Consider the following 22,063-nt stretch of genomic DNA (forward strand, 5'->3'; position numbering starts at 1 on the left):
TTTGTTTTAGTTTTTCTCATTACATTTATTAGAATTGAAAGAAGAAGAAACTAAAAACATTTCCTATCACTTTTACTATTTCTTCTCTCTTCTCTCCCAAATATCTCTCCTTGCAAAGGGTGCACATATGTTGTTAATTAGCTGTTCAATGATATTTTTCTTAAATGGTACGTGAAGACTTTTCTCGCGTCCAACATAACATGTTTGTGTTGCCATATCATATTGTACTAGATCCTTAAGTAAGCTAAGAGAGACATTGAACTGAAAAAAGAGAGATAAAACTCAGGTACAATTATAAGTTATTCTTATTAAATTTTTATATTGGAAACTAAAGTTGATCACTTTTTCATAGTACAAATTATTGAGATAAAACTTTAATTTTGATTGAAAAATAAAAAAATGTAATATCGTATTAATTGCATCTAAGTTTTCTTTTTTTCTTTTTTAAATAATGGAGCATATAGATAGATATAGATGCACCATTCTTGATTTTTTACGTTTCATTTTTTTATATTTACTTATATTTCTTATTATATTATTTATCACGTGTTATTTTCATCTCATCTCTTCAAATGTTTCTGGCTACTTCCATAGGTTGTGCGTAGGTTGTTAAGGTGTTCAATGATGTTTTTCTTAGATGGTACATATGAAGACTTTTCTTTGTCCAACATAATATGTTTGTGTTGCTATCATTGTTTGTACTAGATCTTGAAGTAAGTCTAAAAACATTGAACTTAAAAATAAAAAAAACTAACGTGGTATAATGCTATAAGTATTTTTACTGTTATTCTTTCATTAAAATTAAAATTTTATCTTAGTAACTTGTATTGACTTTTATTATAAAACTTTTGATTTTGATTAAAAAAATAATACAAAAACGTATGTAGTATTGTATCTAATTTTCTATATATAATATTGGGGCATATATAGATTCACCATTCTTTTTTTTTTTACATTTCATGTTTTATGCTTAATTCCCACTTTTTTACAGACGTTGTTAAGCTAAGGTTGTTCAATGATATTTTTCTTAAATGATATATGAAAACTTTTCTATCATCTATAACATTACATGTTGGTGTTGCGGGTTAAAATCTTCTACATTTCTTTTCTTCTATATATTCATTTATTCCATTATTAAGATTTTGGGGGAAATAAATGAAAGATGTTAAATCCACAAAATTTTGTGGTAAATTTTAACTAATAAGATAAAATATGTTAAAAAGAGTGCATCACATAATATATTTCTAACATTTCTCTTAATGAAATAGACATGATACATATATATTTAATGAACAATATCATTTACTTTTTCTAAAATGATAATAATAGATGAAATGGAGAGGATTTTTGGCCGTGTTGTTGTCGTTGTTTGAACTTGATCTTGATCGTCAGGTAAGAAAAACATTCAACTAAAAAACAGAGATCAATAAAACTAAGGTACAATGTTACGAGTACTTCAGTGTTATTCTTTTATTAAAAATATTTTTTTTTTATCTTGATGACTCTTATTGACTTTTATTACACATTATTGAGAAAATAAACTCTAATTTTGATTGAAAACAATACAAAAAATATATATTATATAACACCTATGTTGTTTTTTTTGAAAAAAAAGGTAATGATAGATATAGTTAGATAGGGGCTAGGAAAATAAAAATAAAATATTATTTTAAAATATTATATACAAAATATTTATTTATTAAAATATAAATTAATAATTAATTTTTAAGTAATTAAAAATATTTAATAATATATACTAAATATGTTACTTAGTAAGACTTTTCAAGACCTTTAAAACTAAGCGATGAAATTAATTGTGTTGACATGTGTTGCATGTGTGCATGCAACCATCTAAAGATATTCTTAATAGCATATTGGAATATTATTCCAGCGTGAATTTTTAACAGTTAATCTGTTGATTTGACATTTTTAACAATTAATTGTGTTGACACGTGTTGCATGTGAGCACGTAACATAACTAATTTGATATATATATATATATATATATATATATATATATATATATATATATATATATATATATATATATCAATAAAAAAATCTCGACAGTTATTTTAGTTGCTTTTTATTTTATTTTGATAAAATATGGAATAAAATTTAAAATTACCGTAGACTGTTGAATTAAAATTTTAACTTCAATTGGAAGAATTGTTTAATTTTTTAAAGGTAAAATTATATTTTTTTCCTTCTTTTATTTTAATCTTAATTCTATTTAAATTGAATCTCCCAATTATATCACATGTCGTTATGATTAGAGAATAAATAGAAAAAAAATAAAATTAACTATTAAACACAACTTTTTATATCTAATAATAACGTGATATGTGATGATGAATTTTTTTTTTAAATACATTCAAAGAATACTAAAATCGAGATTGGAGATAATAAGAATAAAAAAAATGCAATTTTGTCTTTTTAAATAAACTGTTCCTTTTTTTTTAAATTAAATTACCGTAATTTATATTTGATTTCATAAGATATATTCTTAGTTCCTAAGCTTTTTTTTTTTATTCAAGGAACTGGTGGACTTTATGGCAAAAATAAGAGGAAATGGTGTGAAATTTGCTTCAGAGAAGCTGGTTCTCACAGCCGGCGCAACTCCCGCCAATGAGATTCTGATGTTTTGCCTTGCTGATCCTGGGGAGGCTTTCATTCTTCCCACACCCTATTATCCTGGGTATAACTTCCCTTTTATTTTTAAATAACAATAACTTGGAATATCTTACACTTCATACACGAAGTTGATCGTTGATTATGAAAATGACTAATATATTTTCTCTCTCTCTCTAGTTTATTTCCCATTTAACCTATTCTCATATATAACGTTATATGACGTGTGTTTTGTTGCCCATCCACTTCATTAAGTGATTTTGATATTTCAAATTTTTTTTATTTCAGTCCCAATGTCTTATTTGCATATATATTTTTCTTTTCTATAATATTGATTCATCTCTATGTTTGACTCGCAAAGAAGTTTGTGATGATTATTCTTCAAAATATCACATGACATCACAGATCACACTATTGTTGAAATGCTTGAAATAAAAATATCGCTTTGCCATCATTTAAGCAACGAAGACAATAAGTTATAATTTCATTGACTAAATAAAAAAAATCAAAATCCTCCTTAACTATTCATTACATATTATCATGCAAGCCTCTCATTTTCACTTGGCAGGTTTGATAGAGATCTAAAATGGAGAACTGGGGTTGAGATTGTTCCAATGCATTGCTCCAGCTCAAATGGCTTTAGAATCACTTCCTCTGCTTTAGAACAAGCCTATCAACAAGCACAAAAACTGAATCTCAAAATCAAAGGGGTCTTAGTAACTAACCCCTCAAACCCACTGGGCATAACCATGACCAAAACTGAGCTCAACCACCTAGTAGATTTCGCTATTGACAAGAACATTCACATAATAAGCGACGAAATCTACTCGGGTACGGTCTTCGACTCACCCAAATTCGTAAGCATCACAGAAGTTGTGAACGAGAGAATTACTAGTGTCAGCAACAATAACATTTGGAACCGCATTCACATAGTTTATAGTCTCTCCAAAGACCTTGGCATACCAGGATTTCGTGTGGGAATGATTTACTCCAACAACGAAACGGTTGTAACTGCTGCCACCAAAATGTCAAGCTTCGGATTGGTGTCCTCACAAACTCAGTATTTGGTGGCAAACTTGCTTAAGGACAAGAAATTCACTTGCAAGTACATGGAAGAGACTCAAAAGAGACTGAAGAGGCGCAAGGAGAAGCTTGTGTCTGGCCTGAGAAACGCTGGGATTAGGTGTTTGGAAAGCAATGCTGGGTTGTTCTGTTGGGTTGACCTGAGACACTTGTTAGGCTCTGCCACTTTTGAGGCAGAGAAGGAGCTTTGGATGAAGATTCTTTGCAAAGTTGGTTTAAACATATCTCCTGGCTCTTCTTGCCACTGCTGTGAACCCGGGTGGTTCAGGGTATGCTTTGCCAACATGTCTCAAGACACGTTAGAAGTTGCAATGCGACGCATGAAGGCTTTTGCAGACTCAACCATCTCTACTAGTGTCTTAAGAGGATCCATTGCTAAGTGGGAAAACTAATGTGGTTGAAGTTGATGTGGCCTGTTTTCTGTCCAACTTAATAATAAGAGAAGCGTATAATGAATATATTAATGATGATTTCCTAGAATATATTACCGTAAGAAATCCTCCTAAAGATCGAAGCCTAAAATCAGTCTTTGATGTTATGATTTCTTAAATATGGACATTATTTGTTATATATATATACTACTGATTAAATGGAATTCTCTTAATGTGGCTTGTACATTGTTTCTTAAATGTATATGACTTTCTAAATATTTGCAAATATGTATATAGAGCATGGGGATCTCAAATGCCCAACTTGCCTAGTAGATAATCAAATTGTTTGTCAAGAACTTTGGTCAAGATATCTACAAGAACTAACTGCATGTATAAGGATGGGCATGTGTAGTGACAATATTACTAGCTTGGATTTCATCATGAATGAAGTAATATTATACACCGATATATACTTTAATCTTCCATGAAAATATCATATTAACTACAGTGTGAATGACTGCTTAACTAATAAAAAATAGTGTGTGTTTGGAAACACATCCAAACTATGTTCAACGGAAAAATTTGGCTTTCCAAAACAAAAACTTCAAAGCAACGTGGGGGTTGCTTCTCCGTTGGGTTCCTTTAAACGCTTTCACAAACACACTAATAGAGCTGCATGGGTTGGGAAAATGATGATACTTGTAAATCGTGCAAAGAGAGTTTTAAATCCTTTTAACCCATTGTGATAGCCATAAGTCTGTATTCAACTTTTGTTATGAATGAGAGACAATAGCCTAGTTTTTGGTTTTTCATGATATAGGTGATCAAACCCAACAACACAATGGCGTCTTGTGAGAGGACAATAGGCCTAATCAGAGTTATAATAAACATGAAGTTATAGATCATGGTCCGATCAAACAAGGATCTCTTATCAAATATTACCTTTCAAATAACGAACTACTCTTACTGTGGCCTTCAAATGTTTGTGACAAGGACAGTGCATGAATTAATTGAAACTGGATGTGCTTGAAATAAACTAAGTTTAAGCTGAGAGATGGTTAAGCAAACGGGTCTCCCACCAAATCGTAATATCTTTTTAGAATCGTTAAAGAGAATTTAACCTCTTATTTTGATTTTTGGTATTCAATTGCGCGCGCGCGCATATATATATATATATAATATTTTACATTCTTGGAAGCTAATTTATATTTGTTAAATTTAACCTTTAATTTTTTTTGCATATTCCTATATTAATATTCTAATTTAGAACTTAGTGTCGATAACTTAGAGCTAGGCGCTATACTGTTTCACGTCCAATACTAGGCAAGTTTATAATCTCCCTGTAGCGCTTGAGATGAAATGACATAACATAATTCTTCTTTCTTTTTTATTTCTCTCATTAAAGAATAGCATCTAAATTAAAAAAAAAAGCAACTAAAATATAAAAATTGTAATTAAAGATTGATAAAGTTTTGCTAAAGTCAAACCCCTTTTCTTTAATTAGACAATAACAATTTAAAAGTCATATTAATTGTATATTTTTTTAGTAAAAAATTAATAATACTTTTTTATTAATTAATAATATATAAAGCTTTACACTAAATATACATGTCCATCAAACTATTTAAGAATAGTACCAAACATATACACATATAAGTTTTGTCATTATTTGAATCATATAAGATTATCTTCTAACATCATGACTTAGCATTTCGTTATGATTTGAGAATTGAGAAGCAAGGCAATGCACGGTATCAGAAGACTGAGAAAAACTTCGTGGTGATTTTGGCGTTGGGGTTTAGCCACGTGGAAAATCCGTTACTCAGGTATATTTCTGTGCTGGCTGGCTCCAACAGAGAGAGAGAAATAACACGTTTTTGAAGCGACTCCACGTTTAACTATATGCTCCTTCTCTTGTCAAGTTTGAGGATCATTAAAACAAAACGCATAAATGTTAGGGTTTCCCCTGAACCGTTTTCTGCATAAAGCCTTTCCGTGAAGGCGAAGCCCGTTTACGTTCTCTTTTCTTCCACATTGTGCTTTTTCTTCCAAAATTTTCCCTAATTCCACGCCCTTCAGCGACCAATTGTACATGCTATGTAGGTACATTCTTTCTCGAATATTTGTGTGCTTGTTTTTCCCCTGTTTTACGTAACAACGAAGAAATCCTGCATTTGATCAACCAGTCATTTCCCTCGTTACAAATACCTGTGTGCACACGTTACTCACAAGTTGTATGCATTAATCATCATTGAATAATAGTATAGTTATATACTTGTGTGACACAAATGTTTTCTATTTCGAAGTGTTGATATGTGTGTGATTTCGTTTCTTCAATTGTTCTCGGGCCTCTCTATTATGCTGTTTTGCTTACTCTCTTGACTCGCGGTGAAATCTTATGAAACATTGGTTCCAGAAACAGTGTTAGTCTGTTTGTCAATTCTATGAAATAACTGTTTTCTATTGGTGTCTAAGTTTATTTAATTTTACTATTTAGTATGTGTTTGGAAACCATTGAACTTAATGCCAATCTATCCTTCCCTTTCCTTTTATGTTTGTGCATTGGAATGTCCGAAACCTCCATTTAACAGGGTGCAAACGGATTCCCAAACACGCCCTTAATGATTTAATGCACAAGTTTTGCCCCTTCTGTTTTTCAGGTTTCCCAATCCTACCTTTTAGTTTCGTACACGACCAGCTTTAACTCTGATTTCAAGAAAACCAAGTAGATTAGTTACAATACCACATTTATGAATTACGTAGACTCTCTGGTCTTCTTTGGTAAATTGCGCGAGTTTTTTATTTTTATTTTTTATCGGCAAATGTTAGTTGTGGCTTTGCTTTTAAGCTTCACTTCTCTCAATTGGTCTTGGTATCTGTGTGTTAGTTTCATATGAATGATCTTTTCATTTCTAAATCCTTTGCTTCTCTGTATTTTTGCCTATTGTTTTTAAGGTAAATTTCACCCGATTACAGGTGCAACTTAACCATATAATTAAAGGAATGGATATTTCAATGCTGTATTCCTGAACTTGTCCAAAGAAAGCCATTTCTATTAATTGAAATATTGTACTTTCAGGTGATGGATGTGATTTTGATACCTTATGTTTGTTTTCTCGGGTAACGAGATCTGTTGAGTTTGCCTCGGTAGGCAGAGATGGACATTGCTGCTCTTTTAACTTCTGCTGGAGTTAACATTGCTGTGTGCGTGGTGCTCTTTTCACTCTATTCAGTATTGCGGAAACAACCCAGCAATGTCCGTGTGTACTTTGGAAGAAGGGTAGCATCTCGGTGTTCAAAAAGCCGTGATCTTTGTTTGGAAAGATTTGTTCCCTCTCCGACTTGGGTAATGAAAGCATGGGAAACAACTCAAGATGAAATGCTGAGTACTGGTGGCCTGGATGCGGTGGTTTTTAGCAGAATGGTTGTGTTCAGGTTGTTCAATCATTTTAAAATTGAAACTTTTCAAAGCTTCATGTCTTATACTGTGGCAGACTATGGTGAAATGGTTATACTATAAGTTTTAATCTGAAATCCACAAGATCCCAAGCAACTGAGTGAAGTTATCTTAATTCTAGATAAGTAGAAGTGAATAGATGGTAAGGTATTAGGCTCAATTATTTTGATATTTTCTTTGTTTTTGAACTCGACTTTCTGGAAGCACCTGGTCCCAAGAATCATATGCCAGGAGTACATGTTTTGATAACATGGCACCGGCATTATGCACTACAAAAAGTCTTAGATCAATATTTATTAAAATGCTGAAAGTGTGTTGCACCACAATTTTATGATTTGCTTGAGTTTCTGAAATAAATGAAGCTAAACATTAAAAGTGATCTGAAAGTCCGAAGTGGGATATTGTTGCAAGTCACAATTCAATGCATATATGTATGTACTGTTGGACCGTGCTAGTACTTAAAATCTCATGTACTGTTATGGCAAGATCTGAATTATTTTTATAAGATACAGATTTGTGTCTGTTCTACCCACATATATCATCTGTAATGATGGTTATTATACTGCGTGCATAAGAAATTATTTGCTTAACAATTTGTACAATAATAGTTGGAACTGGGACTCATGCTCACCGAAGAGATACTGCTGTTGATTATATATGATGCTTAATTGATATAGGTATGCCAGTTTAAGTCATCAAGTTAAAATAGCTTTTTGGTGAAGCTAAACTGAAATTTGCGTTGGGCCCTTTATGAAATTTCACCATCTTTTGCATTTCAGTATGGCAAATTTGCCCAACTTATTCTATTTACTTGAAGAGTTTTTTGTGTTTGCTTTCAGCACCATTTTATGTTACTCAAATTGAAACCAGCTGTTAATCACCCACTTAAAAGCACATCAAATGAAAGAAAATGAAGTGTAAACGAATTTCTATTGTCCATTTTGTGGCTTTAGTGCCTTACTAATTGTTGATATTGCTTTTTTCTCTTTCAGTATTCGAGTATTTTCTGTTGCTGCTGTCATCTGCACTACTCTAGTGCTTCCAGTGAATTATTATGGTCGGGACAGAATACATAAGAATATACCTTTCGAATCACTGGAAGTATTTACCATTGAGAATGTTATAGAAGGATCTCGGTGGTATGAACTCACAATAGAAAATAGAAAGTGATTTCTTCAGGTTTTATAGCAAGAATGAATAATGCTCAATTTTTTTTTTTGGATCTGCCTTGTCCGTGGTTTTGATATTTTTTTTCCCTTTACTTAGAATTATATGTGATTTTAAGTTTAAATTTTTTTCTCACTACTCAAGTCTCTTTATTTACAATTAAGTAAATATTTATTTTTGTTATTAAATTTCTTTTGCTTTAAATCTTTAAATTCTTATTTTCTAATCAAAATTTTTAATAATTTAGTTGACTAAATTTTTTAAAATCTTCTTTTGTTAAAAAATCATTAACCAAAATATTAAATCTTACTGGAAAAAAATGGTTCAATAATTCTCCCCTTCTAAACTTTAATTTCACATCTTATAAAATCTTTCAAACTTTATTAAAATTTCACTAATTTTTTTATGTTCCAAATCCATCATAAATTCTCAAATATTGGATAGAAAATGATAATTTGAGAATTTTTTATAAAAGAAAATTGACAATAAGAGTAAATTTGCTTAACTTAAAAGAGAGAAAAGTTTTATTGCCTCAAAATCTAAAATTGCTTACACTCTAATTTAAATTGACTGAAACTGCAATTAAGTCTTGTTATTATTAAAATGGGAGAGATTAACCTTTTCTCCAAACAGCAACTGGAATTGTTCCAGGCTGGAATCATTCTTGTTACGATTTTTCACTCCCATTTTAGATGTTAATACATGAATAGTGAATGATTTTTATCAGGAATACTCCTACAAACTGGTTACTTATAGGTTCTATTCTTTTGCTTTATGTCAGGCTTTGGGCTCATTGTCTTGCGTTATACATCATAACTTTAACAGCTTGTTCTCTTCTTTACTGCGTAAGGAGTTGCATTAACCTGCAAGATTAATTTCTCTATCTGTTTTCAGAGTGACCTAACAAGTTATGCTTTACTTTTCCAATTTTTGAATATGACTAATTAAGTGGAAATAATATCCAGGAATACAAGAGCATTACTAATTTGCGGCTAGTACATATTACTGCATCGTCGCCAAATCCTAGTCATTTTACAATTCTTGTTCGAGGAATACCCTGGTCTTCAGAACAATTATACTGCGATACAGTGAAGAAGTTTTTCGCATTTTATCACGCACAAACATATTTGTCGCACCAAATAGTGTACAAGTCTGGTACATTTCAGAAACTGAAGGTCTGCCTCTTAACTTTAAATAGTTTTATGTTTATTTTGATTACAGTCTTATTTTTTTCTTCCAAATTAATATATATGTAATTTTTGTCTCTATCTTAGTTTATGCCATGCATAAATATTTTCATAATAGTCAATGTGCACGTATTTGATAGACAGAAATTCCATTATTTGGTTCAAGTAGATTAACTTATATGTGGAGTTATTATGGAAATAACTGTATGTTTTTCTTTCATTTTCTAATTCGTGCTTTGCTCTTTATAAGGTTATTTGGACATGGAACTTTATTCTTGTACTTCTTTTTCTTTGAAGGAATCTTTCAAACCCCAGGAATTTTACATAGTTGAGATAGAGTATCCTTTCTTTTTAAAGATTTTGATATATGCATTACTCTGAATTTTGATCTCCTTTGTGAGATGGCAAAAATTTCATCAAAGCCCTTCGATGCAATGCAATGCAGAATTAGTAAATCCTTTCTGTATAAAACTATCAAGAATAAACTCTTTCAAGAGTTTAAGCTATTGGATTAAGACTTGTGAATGATTTTATATTTAAGGTGCCCCCCTCACACAAGATGCCTTTGAGTTTAATAGTGTGGATCTGCTTAAATTCTACTTCTGTTTAGAGGAATAGAAGCAGCAATTAGGAATTTATGACCATGTGGTCGTAGAGGTTATGGCAATATGTTAAGAACCAATGCTTTAAAAAACTCAAGTTATTCAATGAAGGCTTCTGACTAATTTTATATCTAACAGAAACTAAGGTCCATGACAGGCTTCGGTTCCTGATTGTTTATCATGGTCATAGTTATTGGATTTCATTTGTATCATGTCAGTGGGATTTCTTAATATCTATGGTGTCATTCCTATTTAATGGGGGTAATCGGGCTTTTATATATGATTCCAGAAGTACAAGTACGAAATGCTTCATATTTATTTTGTGATATTAGTGTTGTTGTATACCACTTATGATCTTTAGAGTTTTTTTTTTTAAATAATATAAACTTCAAACATTCTTCTCTCTGTTGACATGACTCCTGTTTAAACTTTTGTTTCTTTTAATCTGTTTCTGCTAGGATGACACAGAATATATGTGTAAGATGCTCAGTGGTAGTTGTGGTTCAATGGAACTGCCGTGTAAGCCAAGCTTTACGCAATGTTACTTTTGTGGAGGATCCACTAATTCTTTTAAGATTATTTCTAATGACATTGATAGTATGCATGGGAGGACAAGCTACACTGACCTGCATACAAATGCAAGAAAAAAGGTCAATTTTCTGGTTGGATTGATTTATATAATTACAATATTAATAATATATGTGAACTTCTTTCATTTTTATGATCTGGTGAACTACCATGCTAAGAAGTTTCTTGATCTAATTCTAATATTGATATGTGAACCTCTTTATCTTTATTTGATTTTTAGTGATTGTCTTAATTATATCTCGTCTGCCACACTGTTTGACCTATGTCCAATTTAAACCTGGGAAACAAGTTTAAACTATTTCTAATTTATAGTTTGTCTAGGCCTCCAACATAATATTTAATTACCTTTTAATGTGAATATAGAAAAAGCCGAGTTACTTATGTGACTTGCAGGAACAAAACAATGAAAGCATCATCAAAGGATCTTCATTCTTTTAAATCGGTAGAATAAAATTCTTGGACCAGATCCTAACCATTTTAGCTGTCAGAATGAATTGGTTCTTGGCAAAGTATTTAAGCCTTTTTTTGAACTATTTAAGAGTTTGATCTTGTTGTTTCCATTATTTATCATTAAGAATTAAATTTTACTATATGGTAAGGTTGGTCTGTGCATTAGCTAGACTCCAAGTCCTAGGGGCTCTATCTTAAGGGGGAACATGAGATAAAAAAAGAAGAAGCATTCAAATGCCTCAATCTAACAGCTTGAATTATTAGGAGAGTTGGTCTTGGACAACTGGACAAAGATACCATAGATTGGATTATTTGGGGGCGAATAACTGACAAATAGTTTCCTTTGGGGTCATTCTTAGAAGATTATTGCGTATTAGATTGATAAATGTCTATCCAAAACTATGAAATTTAAGAAAGGAACAAGTGGTGAAAATGTTCAATATGTTATAAGGTTCATCATATATTTTGCACTGGTTTATGACTTTATTTCAAGCTTATTATTTGGCTCCGACTCTGAGCCACCGGATCTGGTGGTCTGATACATTAAAATACTTGTAATATTTACTACGTGTGTATTAAGCCACAAATCAAGCAGTCGTTACTGGGATTTGTTTGGTCACTGTAGTTATAGAAGTACATATAGAGTCACACTTCTTTTGGTCCTAGAATCGCATTTTATGTGATGTTAAAAGTTTATGCTCATCTAATAAAAAAAAACATGCACTTGTTTTGGACTCTAATACAGGAATGTGCAGCTGCTTTCGTGTTCTTTAAAAGTCGGTATGCTGCTCTTACGGTTGCCCAAAATCTTCAAACATCAAATCCCATGTTATGGGTCACAGACCTAGCTCCTGAACCACCGGATGTTTACTGGGCCAACCTTTGCATACCATACAGGCAACTTTGGATCCGTAAGATATCTATATTTGTGGCTTCTGTCACCTTCGTGCTTGTATTCCTTATCCCTGTCACATTCGCACAAGGCTTGACTCAACTGGACAAGCTAGAGAGAATGTTCCCTTTTCTGGCAGGAACACTTCAAAAGTAAGATGTTGCTCTTTCACAAGGGACAAGTTTTTCCCAATATTTATGGATTAGAATTTTGAAAGAAATAACTATGCATAATAAATTAAATGTGGAGCTTCATTTAATAAACCCTTTCTCTGAGCAACAAAGGTGCATTATATTAGAATCCATATACGATCCTAGGCCTACCACAAATTTTGCTTTGCACATTTCAAGATTTCTGAACTTATTATATACTCTATAACTCTACAAATTAGAGTGTTAAACCTGTAATTGCAATATGCCCCCATAAATAGATGATATTGAAAAATTTGTTAAAGCTGAGTAGATCTTCAAAAAAAGCTTTTAAGAAGAAATACAAAACTGTAATTCTTGATAAATATGTTTCCATTTAGGAATTGATCAACTCACTGCATGTTTTGGTTGTGGATGGGGGACGTGAATTTTCACGTCCTAGTTAATGTTGCCTGTCTTAGCTTTAAGGTATTCTTGAAAATTGATGTGGTTTTAGGCTCTCGAACGTGTTTCCAAACACGCTGTCAACTGGTTAACTATGTTGACGAGTGTTTAGTGAGTAACTACTTGCTGACTTAATTCTTTATTAGTATTATCTTTGGTGGAAATACTTTTTTTTTACCAAGAATTCATTCTTTGTAATTTTCCCCCTAGATTTTAAGCCATTCTATTAAGCTTATTAGTTATTGCCATCTGGTCTGCTTGTTTGGCAGACCTGGTGTTTGAATATTTGAATACTAGTTGAAGTTGCTTATTGTTTGCCCTTCTACTTCACCTAATTTTAGTTTATAATTTTACACACATGCACTTTGTTTTTTACCTGATAAAAGAATAATTCATTAAGCCAAAGAAAAAAACTACAAAGAGATGTGAGGATGAAGGATCCTCCCTGGCATAAGAAAAAAACATGAAAACGATGAAGGGAAAAGAGAAAATGAGCACAGCAAAGCTACCCAATCCCTCCCCATATCTGCTAAGGAAATCTCATTCAAAGACCCAATTGCTTTACAACAAATAGAAGGCATGTAATCTTATTCCAAATCAAGTGCAGTGCCATACATATCTCATTTCAAATAGAAGAGTTACACACAAGGAATGTCAAAAGTTTGTTTTTCTGTGAGCCACGTTTCATGTAAAATGGGGATTATTATAAATTGTTGATGATTATTATTCGTGCATGGGATGTGGAAGGTTAGTTTGGTAACTTTAAATGTTCTTGTACAATTTAATGGAAATTGAGCTGGTATTTTTTTTTCCCAGGAAATTTGTGATGCAGCTGGTGACTGGTTACTTGCCAAGTGCGATTTTGGTTTTATTTTTATATGCTGTTCCACCAGTGATGATGCTCTTTTCAACAGTGGAGGGATCTGTTTCTCGTAGTGGAAGGAAGAGGAGTGCATGCACCAAATTTTTGTACTTCACAATTTGGAATGTGTTTTTCGTTAATGTTTTTGCCGGGTCTGTTATCAGCCAACTCGCAGTCTTTAGTAGTATAACAGAATTACCTGCCCAACTTGCCAAGGCTGTCCCAGTGCAGGTGATATATATGCCCATAGTCATAGATGGCAAATGCCAACTGTAAATTACGTATCCCTTGTGTGGACTTACACTTGCATCAAAGATTTGAGCATCACAGAACTGTTTTTGTTCTCTTCAGTTTTTTAGAAAAGATGATTTGCTAATCCTTCCATGATTAGTTATTCACTTTACTGTGACTTTTTCATGGCATATAGGCTACCTTCTTCACAACGTATGTTTTATCATCTGGTTGGGCAAGTTTGGCATTTGAAACTATGCAACTCTATCCACTTTTCTGCAATCTGTTCCAGAGATTCATACTCGGGTATAAGGAGGATACGATGAATGGCAACCTAACTTTTCCATACCATACAGAAGTTCCAAGGATCTTACTGTTTGGATTCCTTGGGTTCACCTGTTCTATTCTGGCACCCCTAATATTGCCCTTCTTATTGTTTTACTTTGTACTTGCGTACTTCGTTTACCGGAACCAGGTTAGTACTTCTTTAATGTTTTTGTCAGCTTAATTTTATTCATCATGAAGTTAAATTGTGTGTATTTCTATTATATATGCATAAGCATGTACCTTATATGGGTAAATAAGTTATTTTATATTTATTTTACACTGTTTTATTTTAGGCATTTAGTCATAGAAATCCATTCATAACTTAACATATTTTCATCTGGTGACAGTTTCCAAGCAATTTTATGTCGTGAGATTTATCAAATTAATTATTATGGGATAAATTGAGATAAGGGGCTGATTATTTATAGAAATCCGCAGTTTGGTGTCACCTTGTTTTCTTAGTGAAATTAACCACTAACCAGGTTAAATGCCGTTTCACCCTATGATTTAGCCCGGTATCAATGTGTCACTAGGAGTTCAAGCTGCTATTCTGGCATCCTCTGGATTATCTCGTGGACACAAGTCACGCACGCAACCACTGTTTCCCTTTCCATTTTTAACTGGAAAAAATGTAGCTGAAACAAACCATAAGACAGAGAGGACTTAGTTCAAACCAAGGTACACATTGAATCAGGCTACAAGGTGGGAAATCATATAATCTGAAGGGATTGTTAGCATAAGACAAGACCGGGAACTTAAGTGAATGCTTATGGCTTACATGTAAATCTAATTCTCTTCCTTTGGAAGACAAAGAACAGATTGAGTCACTGAAAGATGTCAGTCGTATAGAGAATACGATCATAGAAAATAATTTGTCTTCATTATATTTTAAGGTCTTGTCAGCAACTTCAGAAAGTAGAAACTCTTTACGTATGGCTTGAACTTGATTCCAAGGCTGGATATAGAATTTGATTATTTGGTTTACTGTATGGCAGTTTCTTCACTTAAACCCTCCCATTGCAGAGAATTTAAAAGGAGTTATGTAGATGGAAAAATAGAGTGATGCACACCTATATATCCATGCATGCAAGCAAATGTGATAATGTTTTAGTTTGTTTCTAGTATAATTCCACAGTCTAAATTTTTTTTACTCCACCTTTTGTGACATGGAATGAATTCTTACTGTTTAATAACTAATTTTTATCATGAAAGGAAAAAAGGTTCCATTTAACACTATCATTTTCAGATTCTTAACGTATACATTAGAAAATATGATAGTGGGGGACAGTTATGGCCCTTGGCTCACAACACAACGGTCTTTTCGTTGCTCTTCGCTCAAGTTATTGCACTTGGGGTGTTTGGACTAAAACAATCACCAGTTGCATCTGGATTTACCATTCCACTGCTGATTTGTACCATTCTATTTAACCAATATTGTAGGCAGCGATTTCTCCCAGTATTTCAGAGAAATGCAACACAGGTGCTGTCCCTTACCCTCACTATTTCTCCCACTACTCCGTTGTTTCTCTTTCTACCCTTTAAAACTAATTGACATGTTGTTTTAGGTTCTTATTGACATGGATCGGAGAGATGAACGGTGTGGGAGAATGGATCAGATTTATGAACAAGTGCAATCAGCATACTGCCAGGCCACTCATTCTACTCAATCCGAATGTTTCAGCAGTCATCAAGGAGACAGGGAACATGTTAGAACTCCAGAAGAATTGGAGACAGGTGTAATTTTTAATGTAATTATTATAAAAGTTAATAAATTACCATAAATGACAGTTTGCAATTGAATGATAGTATAATATCTCTTTACATTGTTTATATATATAAAAAAATCTCTTTACATTGTTAATTAGTACATAGGTTATTTTCTCTTTCACTTGAAATTAAGGATATGATAGTTTGACTATGATTATTTTTTATTTTTCAGGCAAGGAAATTAGCCAAAAAGATTTGTCATGGCCGCCAGTTCTTCGTAGTTTGAGTTTGGATAATTCGGTACTTGGCGGGAAGTAATTATAGAGTTGTTAGGCTTGCAGATGTTGTGAGAATCATCGTGATGTGCCCCCAAATAGGGGGTGGTGCATGGACAATTTTGATGATCATGAAGATAATCTGGGTTCCAAATACCTGCGAAGAAAATAGGAATTGGACTTTCCGGAAAGTTCAGTTGAGCGATAGAGTGGATATATGTATCTTTATGCTATTTATCCTATTTTCAATGTAATTGTAAATTGTAAATATGCATTATATGATAACAATACAAAGGCTAATTTTTTGTTAAGTGCTAAATATATACTGTATTTCTTTCTTATACTCAGGTTTCGTAAGAGAGATCAACCGTAAGGATTTCACCTCCCTATGCTCTTTTTAACGTAAATAAATATGCATGATAATTAAGGTAATTTAGAGAAGGCTACTTTGTTTGGATACGCGATATTGTAAGCACAAGGATTAAGAACGAAATTCTACTCAAAACATGTCAAAAAGGGAGATTTAAAGACTAACAGTTCTTGGGTTCTTTAATTTTATTTTATTGGGTATAATTCTTGGATGTTGTTTGTGTTATGTGTATGTTTAAGATTCAATCTAATATCAATTTTAGTAAATAATTATTTTAATTTTATTATCATATTTATTGTTTTATTAAATGGTAATTTGACAAGTTCATGATAAACATAACGATAATAGAAAAAGTTTTTTTTTAAAATTTTAATTTAAATTATTTTTTATTGTTGAATTATTATGAATAAAACATTAATAATCTAGATAGATCAATATATATGTAATCATCTTTATTGAATAAAGATTAATAAATCTTATTTATTAAATTGTATATATATACATGTGAATGTCATTCAATAGGAAGTTTTCAAAAAGAAATATAATAGTTTCCTTTGACTTAAGATTATCATGATAATTAACAAATTATTTTTTATATTTTAGTTTCAGACACCTAATGCATCATGACACTAATTGAATGAATATTAAATATGATTAAATACTTGTGAAATTAATGATTAATAAAAAAGAAATCTATCAACTCTAGATAATGAGTTTGAGCTCTATGACATATCTATGACATAACTAAGACTTTGACCTGGACAATTGAATGAAAAAAGAATATGTGTTAACTTACTAGAATACCTTAAGGAGTATTATTAGACGTCTATCTTGACTGGTAAATTAATTTAATATCGGTTTAGTATTGAACCTAAAGGATCACACAAATGAGTGTTCCAACCTTTGTAAAATAAAATAATTTATTTGATAATTAAATTAAAGAATTTAATTTAATCAAATAAATATTTTAGTGGAACATTATTATATTCTTTGCTAGTACCAAGAATATAATTAACATAAACAAAGAGTATTATTTTATATGCATGGAAATTCTCTATAAAATAAGAATAAGATTTTATTGTTACATATGAGGAGATCATGTGATTGCTTATCGTAATTAATCATGTGATTATTTAGATCTGAGATAGTTTTATTTTCAAATATAAAGATAAAAAGAAATGAAATTATTTTAAATAAAATTTATCCTTTTTAAAAATATTCAAACCCATATATTTTTAATATTATAAATAGAAGCATCTACCTCCTTAAAAGAGTGTACTAGACACAAATTAAAAAAATTTAAGTCTAATTTTAGACCTAAAAAATAGAAAGAGAATTTGCTCTTTAGATTTTTATTAATCAAATAGTTGATAATAGATATTTATCTTGATATAGATATATTTAGAATTTTCATATTATTGAAAAAAAAATTTACTTCAAGAACATGCTCATGCATCTAGATACATCAATCTATTTTTCTTTATTTATTATTTTTATATATTTTAAATAAAAAATAAATCCTGATTTTTTATCGCAAGTATTGAGAACAGTTTTATATAAGTGTCAATCTGTCATTTGTATTGCTTTAATTACGTGATTTTACTTTTCAAAATACTGGAGTTTTGCTATCGAATGCAAATTAAGGAATATTTAATATATTAAACATGATTCATTACTTAGAAGAAGAAAATAATATACATTTTCTTAAACATGATTATGCTTTTGTGTGTGTTACAGTAAACTGGATCACCCTATAGACGTGTTAGGAAAATAATGGTTATTCTTTTGACACTAAGCCAAAATTCACCAATTCATTTGCGAATAGTTAGTTCAATTGGAGAACATGATGAAAATAAATTTTCTACTGTGGAATTTGTCAAGGAACAAAGTGTACCAATTTTGACTCAGGACGAATACCAAGTCTGTTAATGTTATTACACACCATTCTCATTGTTTGTATCCCCCATTACTAAATCCTCTACTTTTGTTAAAGCTAGAATATATACACCAACGTTGGCTTGAAGCGATAAATGGATGATATAGAAACAAGGCTTTTGATGCAAACCGTACTTGGATTGTTGTGGATCTACCTCCTAATAATGTGATGCATATAGGTAACAATTAAGTGGGTCTATAGAATTAAATGGAAACGCAATGTTTCTACAAAGTGTTACAAAGCCTGGTTAGTTGCAAAGGGCTACAAGCAAACTGAAGGAATATATTTTGAGGACGAAAAATGAATAAAATTGTTAGAGGTAAAATTCAAATTATATTAACTTTATAAGAATAAAAAATACATTTTAACATAATTATTTAAAAGTTTTAAATTTAGAATAGAAGGAAAAATATACGAAAAAATTATCTTTATATATAAATAGATAAATGATAAAAGTCTTAAGGTTGCATCGTTTATAATTAGTTATTGGTGTAAAAATCATTAAAATAATAATATATCAACATAGAGTGGGTCAACGTGGGCTATCTTGGAAACGGTATTAAAAAAATAACACGAAAAATAGAGTGGGCCAAGCATTATTTTTTTTGAAGATATTAAATAACATGAGCCAAGGTGAGAAAAGAATGAATCACGATTCTAAGATATGATATATTATTTTTGGCACCTTTAACACACAAAAAATAGAGTGGGCCAACGTGGGCTATCTTGGAAACGGCATTAAAAATTGTCTGCAGCCATTCTGAGGCAATGCAAGAAATGCAATTAACGAACAAAACATGTTTGTCAGGTCTAAGGGCGAGACTGAATTTTGATATGTACATGTTAGTGAGTGTCATTATCACAACATAAACAAATAAGGCCATTTCAAATTCCAATTGATTATATGATACGGATTTAAATTTGCTTAGGATTCAGAATCCAGATAGAAGGGGACTTATTATTAAAAGAATGACAGATGAATTATGCTATAAGAGAAGTCGTCGTTTGGCTTTTGTCAGGTTTAGGGCATCCCCTTCCTATATGGCCTCAATCACGGATAGGTGTTTATTAGTTTTGTTTTGTTGTTCAATTATTAATTATTATATTTCTGTATAGTATGACCTAACTCACAAGTCAAGTTTTTAAATCCTTGTTTTATGTTGTAGGATTGTTCTTTCATATTTTTTCTGGCTTTGGGATATTCCTTTTTACTTTACAGAACGAAATTATTCATATTATAAACTTTATTTTCTAAATAATTACTAATTGCTTATAGTTTATTAAGCATGCGTTTTTTTTTAATGTTTTTTTATTTTTTATTTTTTAGCTCTTTGACGTGCTTCAATAAAAGTTATGTAGCTGTGCAATGTTTAACCACTTGAAAGTTCAGTTACTGATGGTTATAGATATTATGTGTGCGTGTCATCAGTTAATTAGAACTAAGGCAAAAGTATTAATTGGAGCATTTTTTATAATGTGATTGAATAAAATGCTACTAGGTTCTTTCTAGAATCACTTTAACAACTCTCAAGCCCCTCGTCCTACGCAACACACATACTCTTCTCTAATCAGTTACTTTAATGTTGATATATTATTAGTGAAAAGATTTATTCACACCATTAATTGAGGCTGTGAAAATAAAGGAAGGAAAGAGGATTTTAGAGGAATATTCTAAGAAATTAATTAAATTAGTATAATTATTGAAGAAGTTGGATCAGTTAATGGGACCGAAGTTTGAAACTGTTGACAAACTCATAATAGCTAACCAGTTTCACAAATATGTCAACCAATTCTAACAAATCATGACCATTACTTACCAGACAATATCCATAGTGATAAAAAATTCATCTAAAAATCATTACAACTGTAATCAACTACACATATGTCAGCCAAGATATATATGAGCTACTATATGACAATGACTGCTTTGACCTTTTGAGCAAACAAGTAAAAAATGGTAGCGGTTGGTCCATAGACTAAATATTTTGTGTTGGATGCCATATATGAGCGATGATGTAAAGCTGAATCATATCTTTGTTTCATCTATTCTTTGTTTTTCACACTAGCTGAAAGCTAATAGGCAGAATAAGTGAAAGTCATCAGCAATGGGAGGTTTCCATTCTGTGAGGATCGATGTAATGATCAAAATAAAATAAAAAAGTTATAATGTTAACATAATAATCAAAAAAAGAAAAAAAAAGTTGAGTTTAAATTTTTGTCGGAAACAAAATTAATACACCAACAGTTAATATTTATTGATAAAAAATATCAAAACCAAAAACTTTTCGTAATTTTGGGAAGTGTGTATAAAAATCAGTCATTGTTGGTTGAGTATATTATTAAAGTATCATTTTAGTTGACTCAGGTTCTTAAATTAACTTTTGAACTTGAGTATTAAAAACTTGATAAACTTCAAAACAATATATAACTGTAAAAGATGATAAAACCCGCACTAATACTTTTCTAGTATGGTGTCTTAATGATTTTTTTTTTAAAAAAAATTTCTATACTTAAAACGAGAATTGTTGTAAGCAAACATTAAGTAACGCAGAAATCAACGACTTTCGTAATAATGATGGAAACCAACTCTTAGAAGCTCCATGTGTTATCATCATCCATCAATGAGTCTTAAAATTTGAAGCACACATCACTGTTTATATCATCTATTATTTTCTCGGGGAAGGGGGAGAGAGAATAAAATACCTGGGGGATATACCTTGTTTGTAGAGCATATAATCAAACGGAATTTCTCGAATTTACCGCAAATGCAAAACTAGCTAGCAATGACCGATTGAGCAAAGATACACAAATCAAGTATGGAGTATAAACTAATTAATCTGATTTTGGCAGCATTTACTATATAAATGCATTTCAATCTTGCAAAGCAAACAACCATTATTAGACGAATCTTCTTAAACTTTCAGCATTCCAGCAGATAATATACATAGCTACATGATCAGATGTGGTTGTTACTTGTTATTAGAAATATAAAATACTGAAACTTGTATTTGTTTTCGTGGTTAAAAACCATATCGTACGTCCAAATTAAAAGATAACTAATTGTGTACTTCGACTAATCTGATAAAATACATGATGAGATTAAAAATTAATGCATGCTTAGATACAGTCTCAAAGGGTAGTTTGAACTGATCAACATATGCACAATACCATTGCACTTTTACTACATGTACATTTTTTTTGTTTTAAACACTAGGATCAAGGTGTCGCATACTCTAAATCACAAGATATTTTGTTAAATTGTAGACGTTATAGGTAAAATCCGCTAATGATGTTTTTACTGTTGAATGGAAAGCTGCATCGATGTTAGATATTA

General features: G+C 31.2%; 2 protein-coding genes across 2 annotated transcripts; both read left to right on the plus strand.

Annotated features, from left to right (window-relative positions):
- Positions 1–1,329: 1,329 nt before the first annotated feature.
- LOC100789346 (1-aminocyclopropane-1-carboxylate synthase 9) lies at positions 1,330–4,356 on the plus strand. The gene is made up of 3 exons (XM_014775038.3): positions 1,330–1,392; positions 2,538–2,698; positions 3,200–4,356. Exons 1-3 carry the CDS (start codon positions 1,330–1,332, stop codon positions 4,104–4,106), a joined length of 1,131 nt encoding a protein of 376 aa, XP_014630524.1. The 3' UTR covers positions 4,107–4,356.
- A 2,384-nt stretch (positions 4,357–6,740) lies between these two features.
- LOC100789875 (CSC1-like protein RXW8) lies at positions 6,741–16,582 on the plus strand. Its single transcript, XM_026128171.2, has 11 exons — positions 6,741–7,520; positions 8,535–8,681; positions 9,491–9,554; positions 9,675–9,884; positions 10,957–11,148; positions 12,282–12,580; positions 13,838–14,114; positions 14,311–14,589; positions 15,688–15,921; positions 16,007–16,175; positions 16,381–16,582. The coding sequence occupies exons 1-11, from the start codon at positions 7,243–7,245 to the stop codon at positions 16,464–16,466; spliced, it is 2,235 nt and encodes a 744-aa protein (XP_025983956.1). The 5' UTR covers positions 6,741–7,242; the 3' UTR covers positions 16,467–16,582.
- The last annotated feature ends 5,481 nt before the right edge of the window (positions 16,583–22,063 follow it).

Source organism: Glycine max, chromosome 4 (genome assembly GCF_000004515.6).
Source record: "Glycine max cultivar Williams 82 chromosome 4, Glycine_max_v4.0, whole genome shotgun sequence".
Taxonomy (NCBI): Eukaryota; Viridiplantae; Streptophyta; class Magnoliopsida; order Fabales; family Fabaceae; genus Glycine; species Glycine max.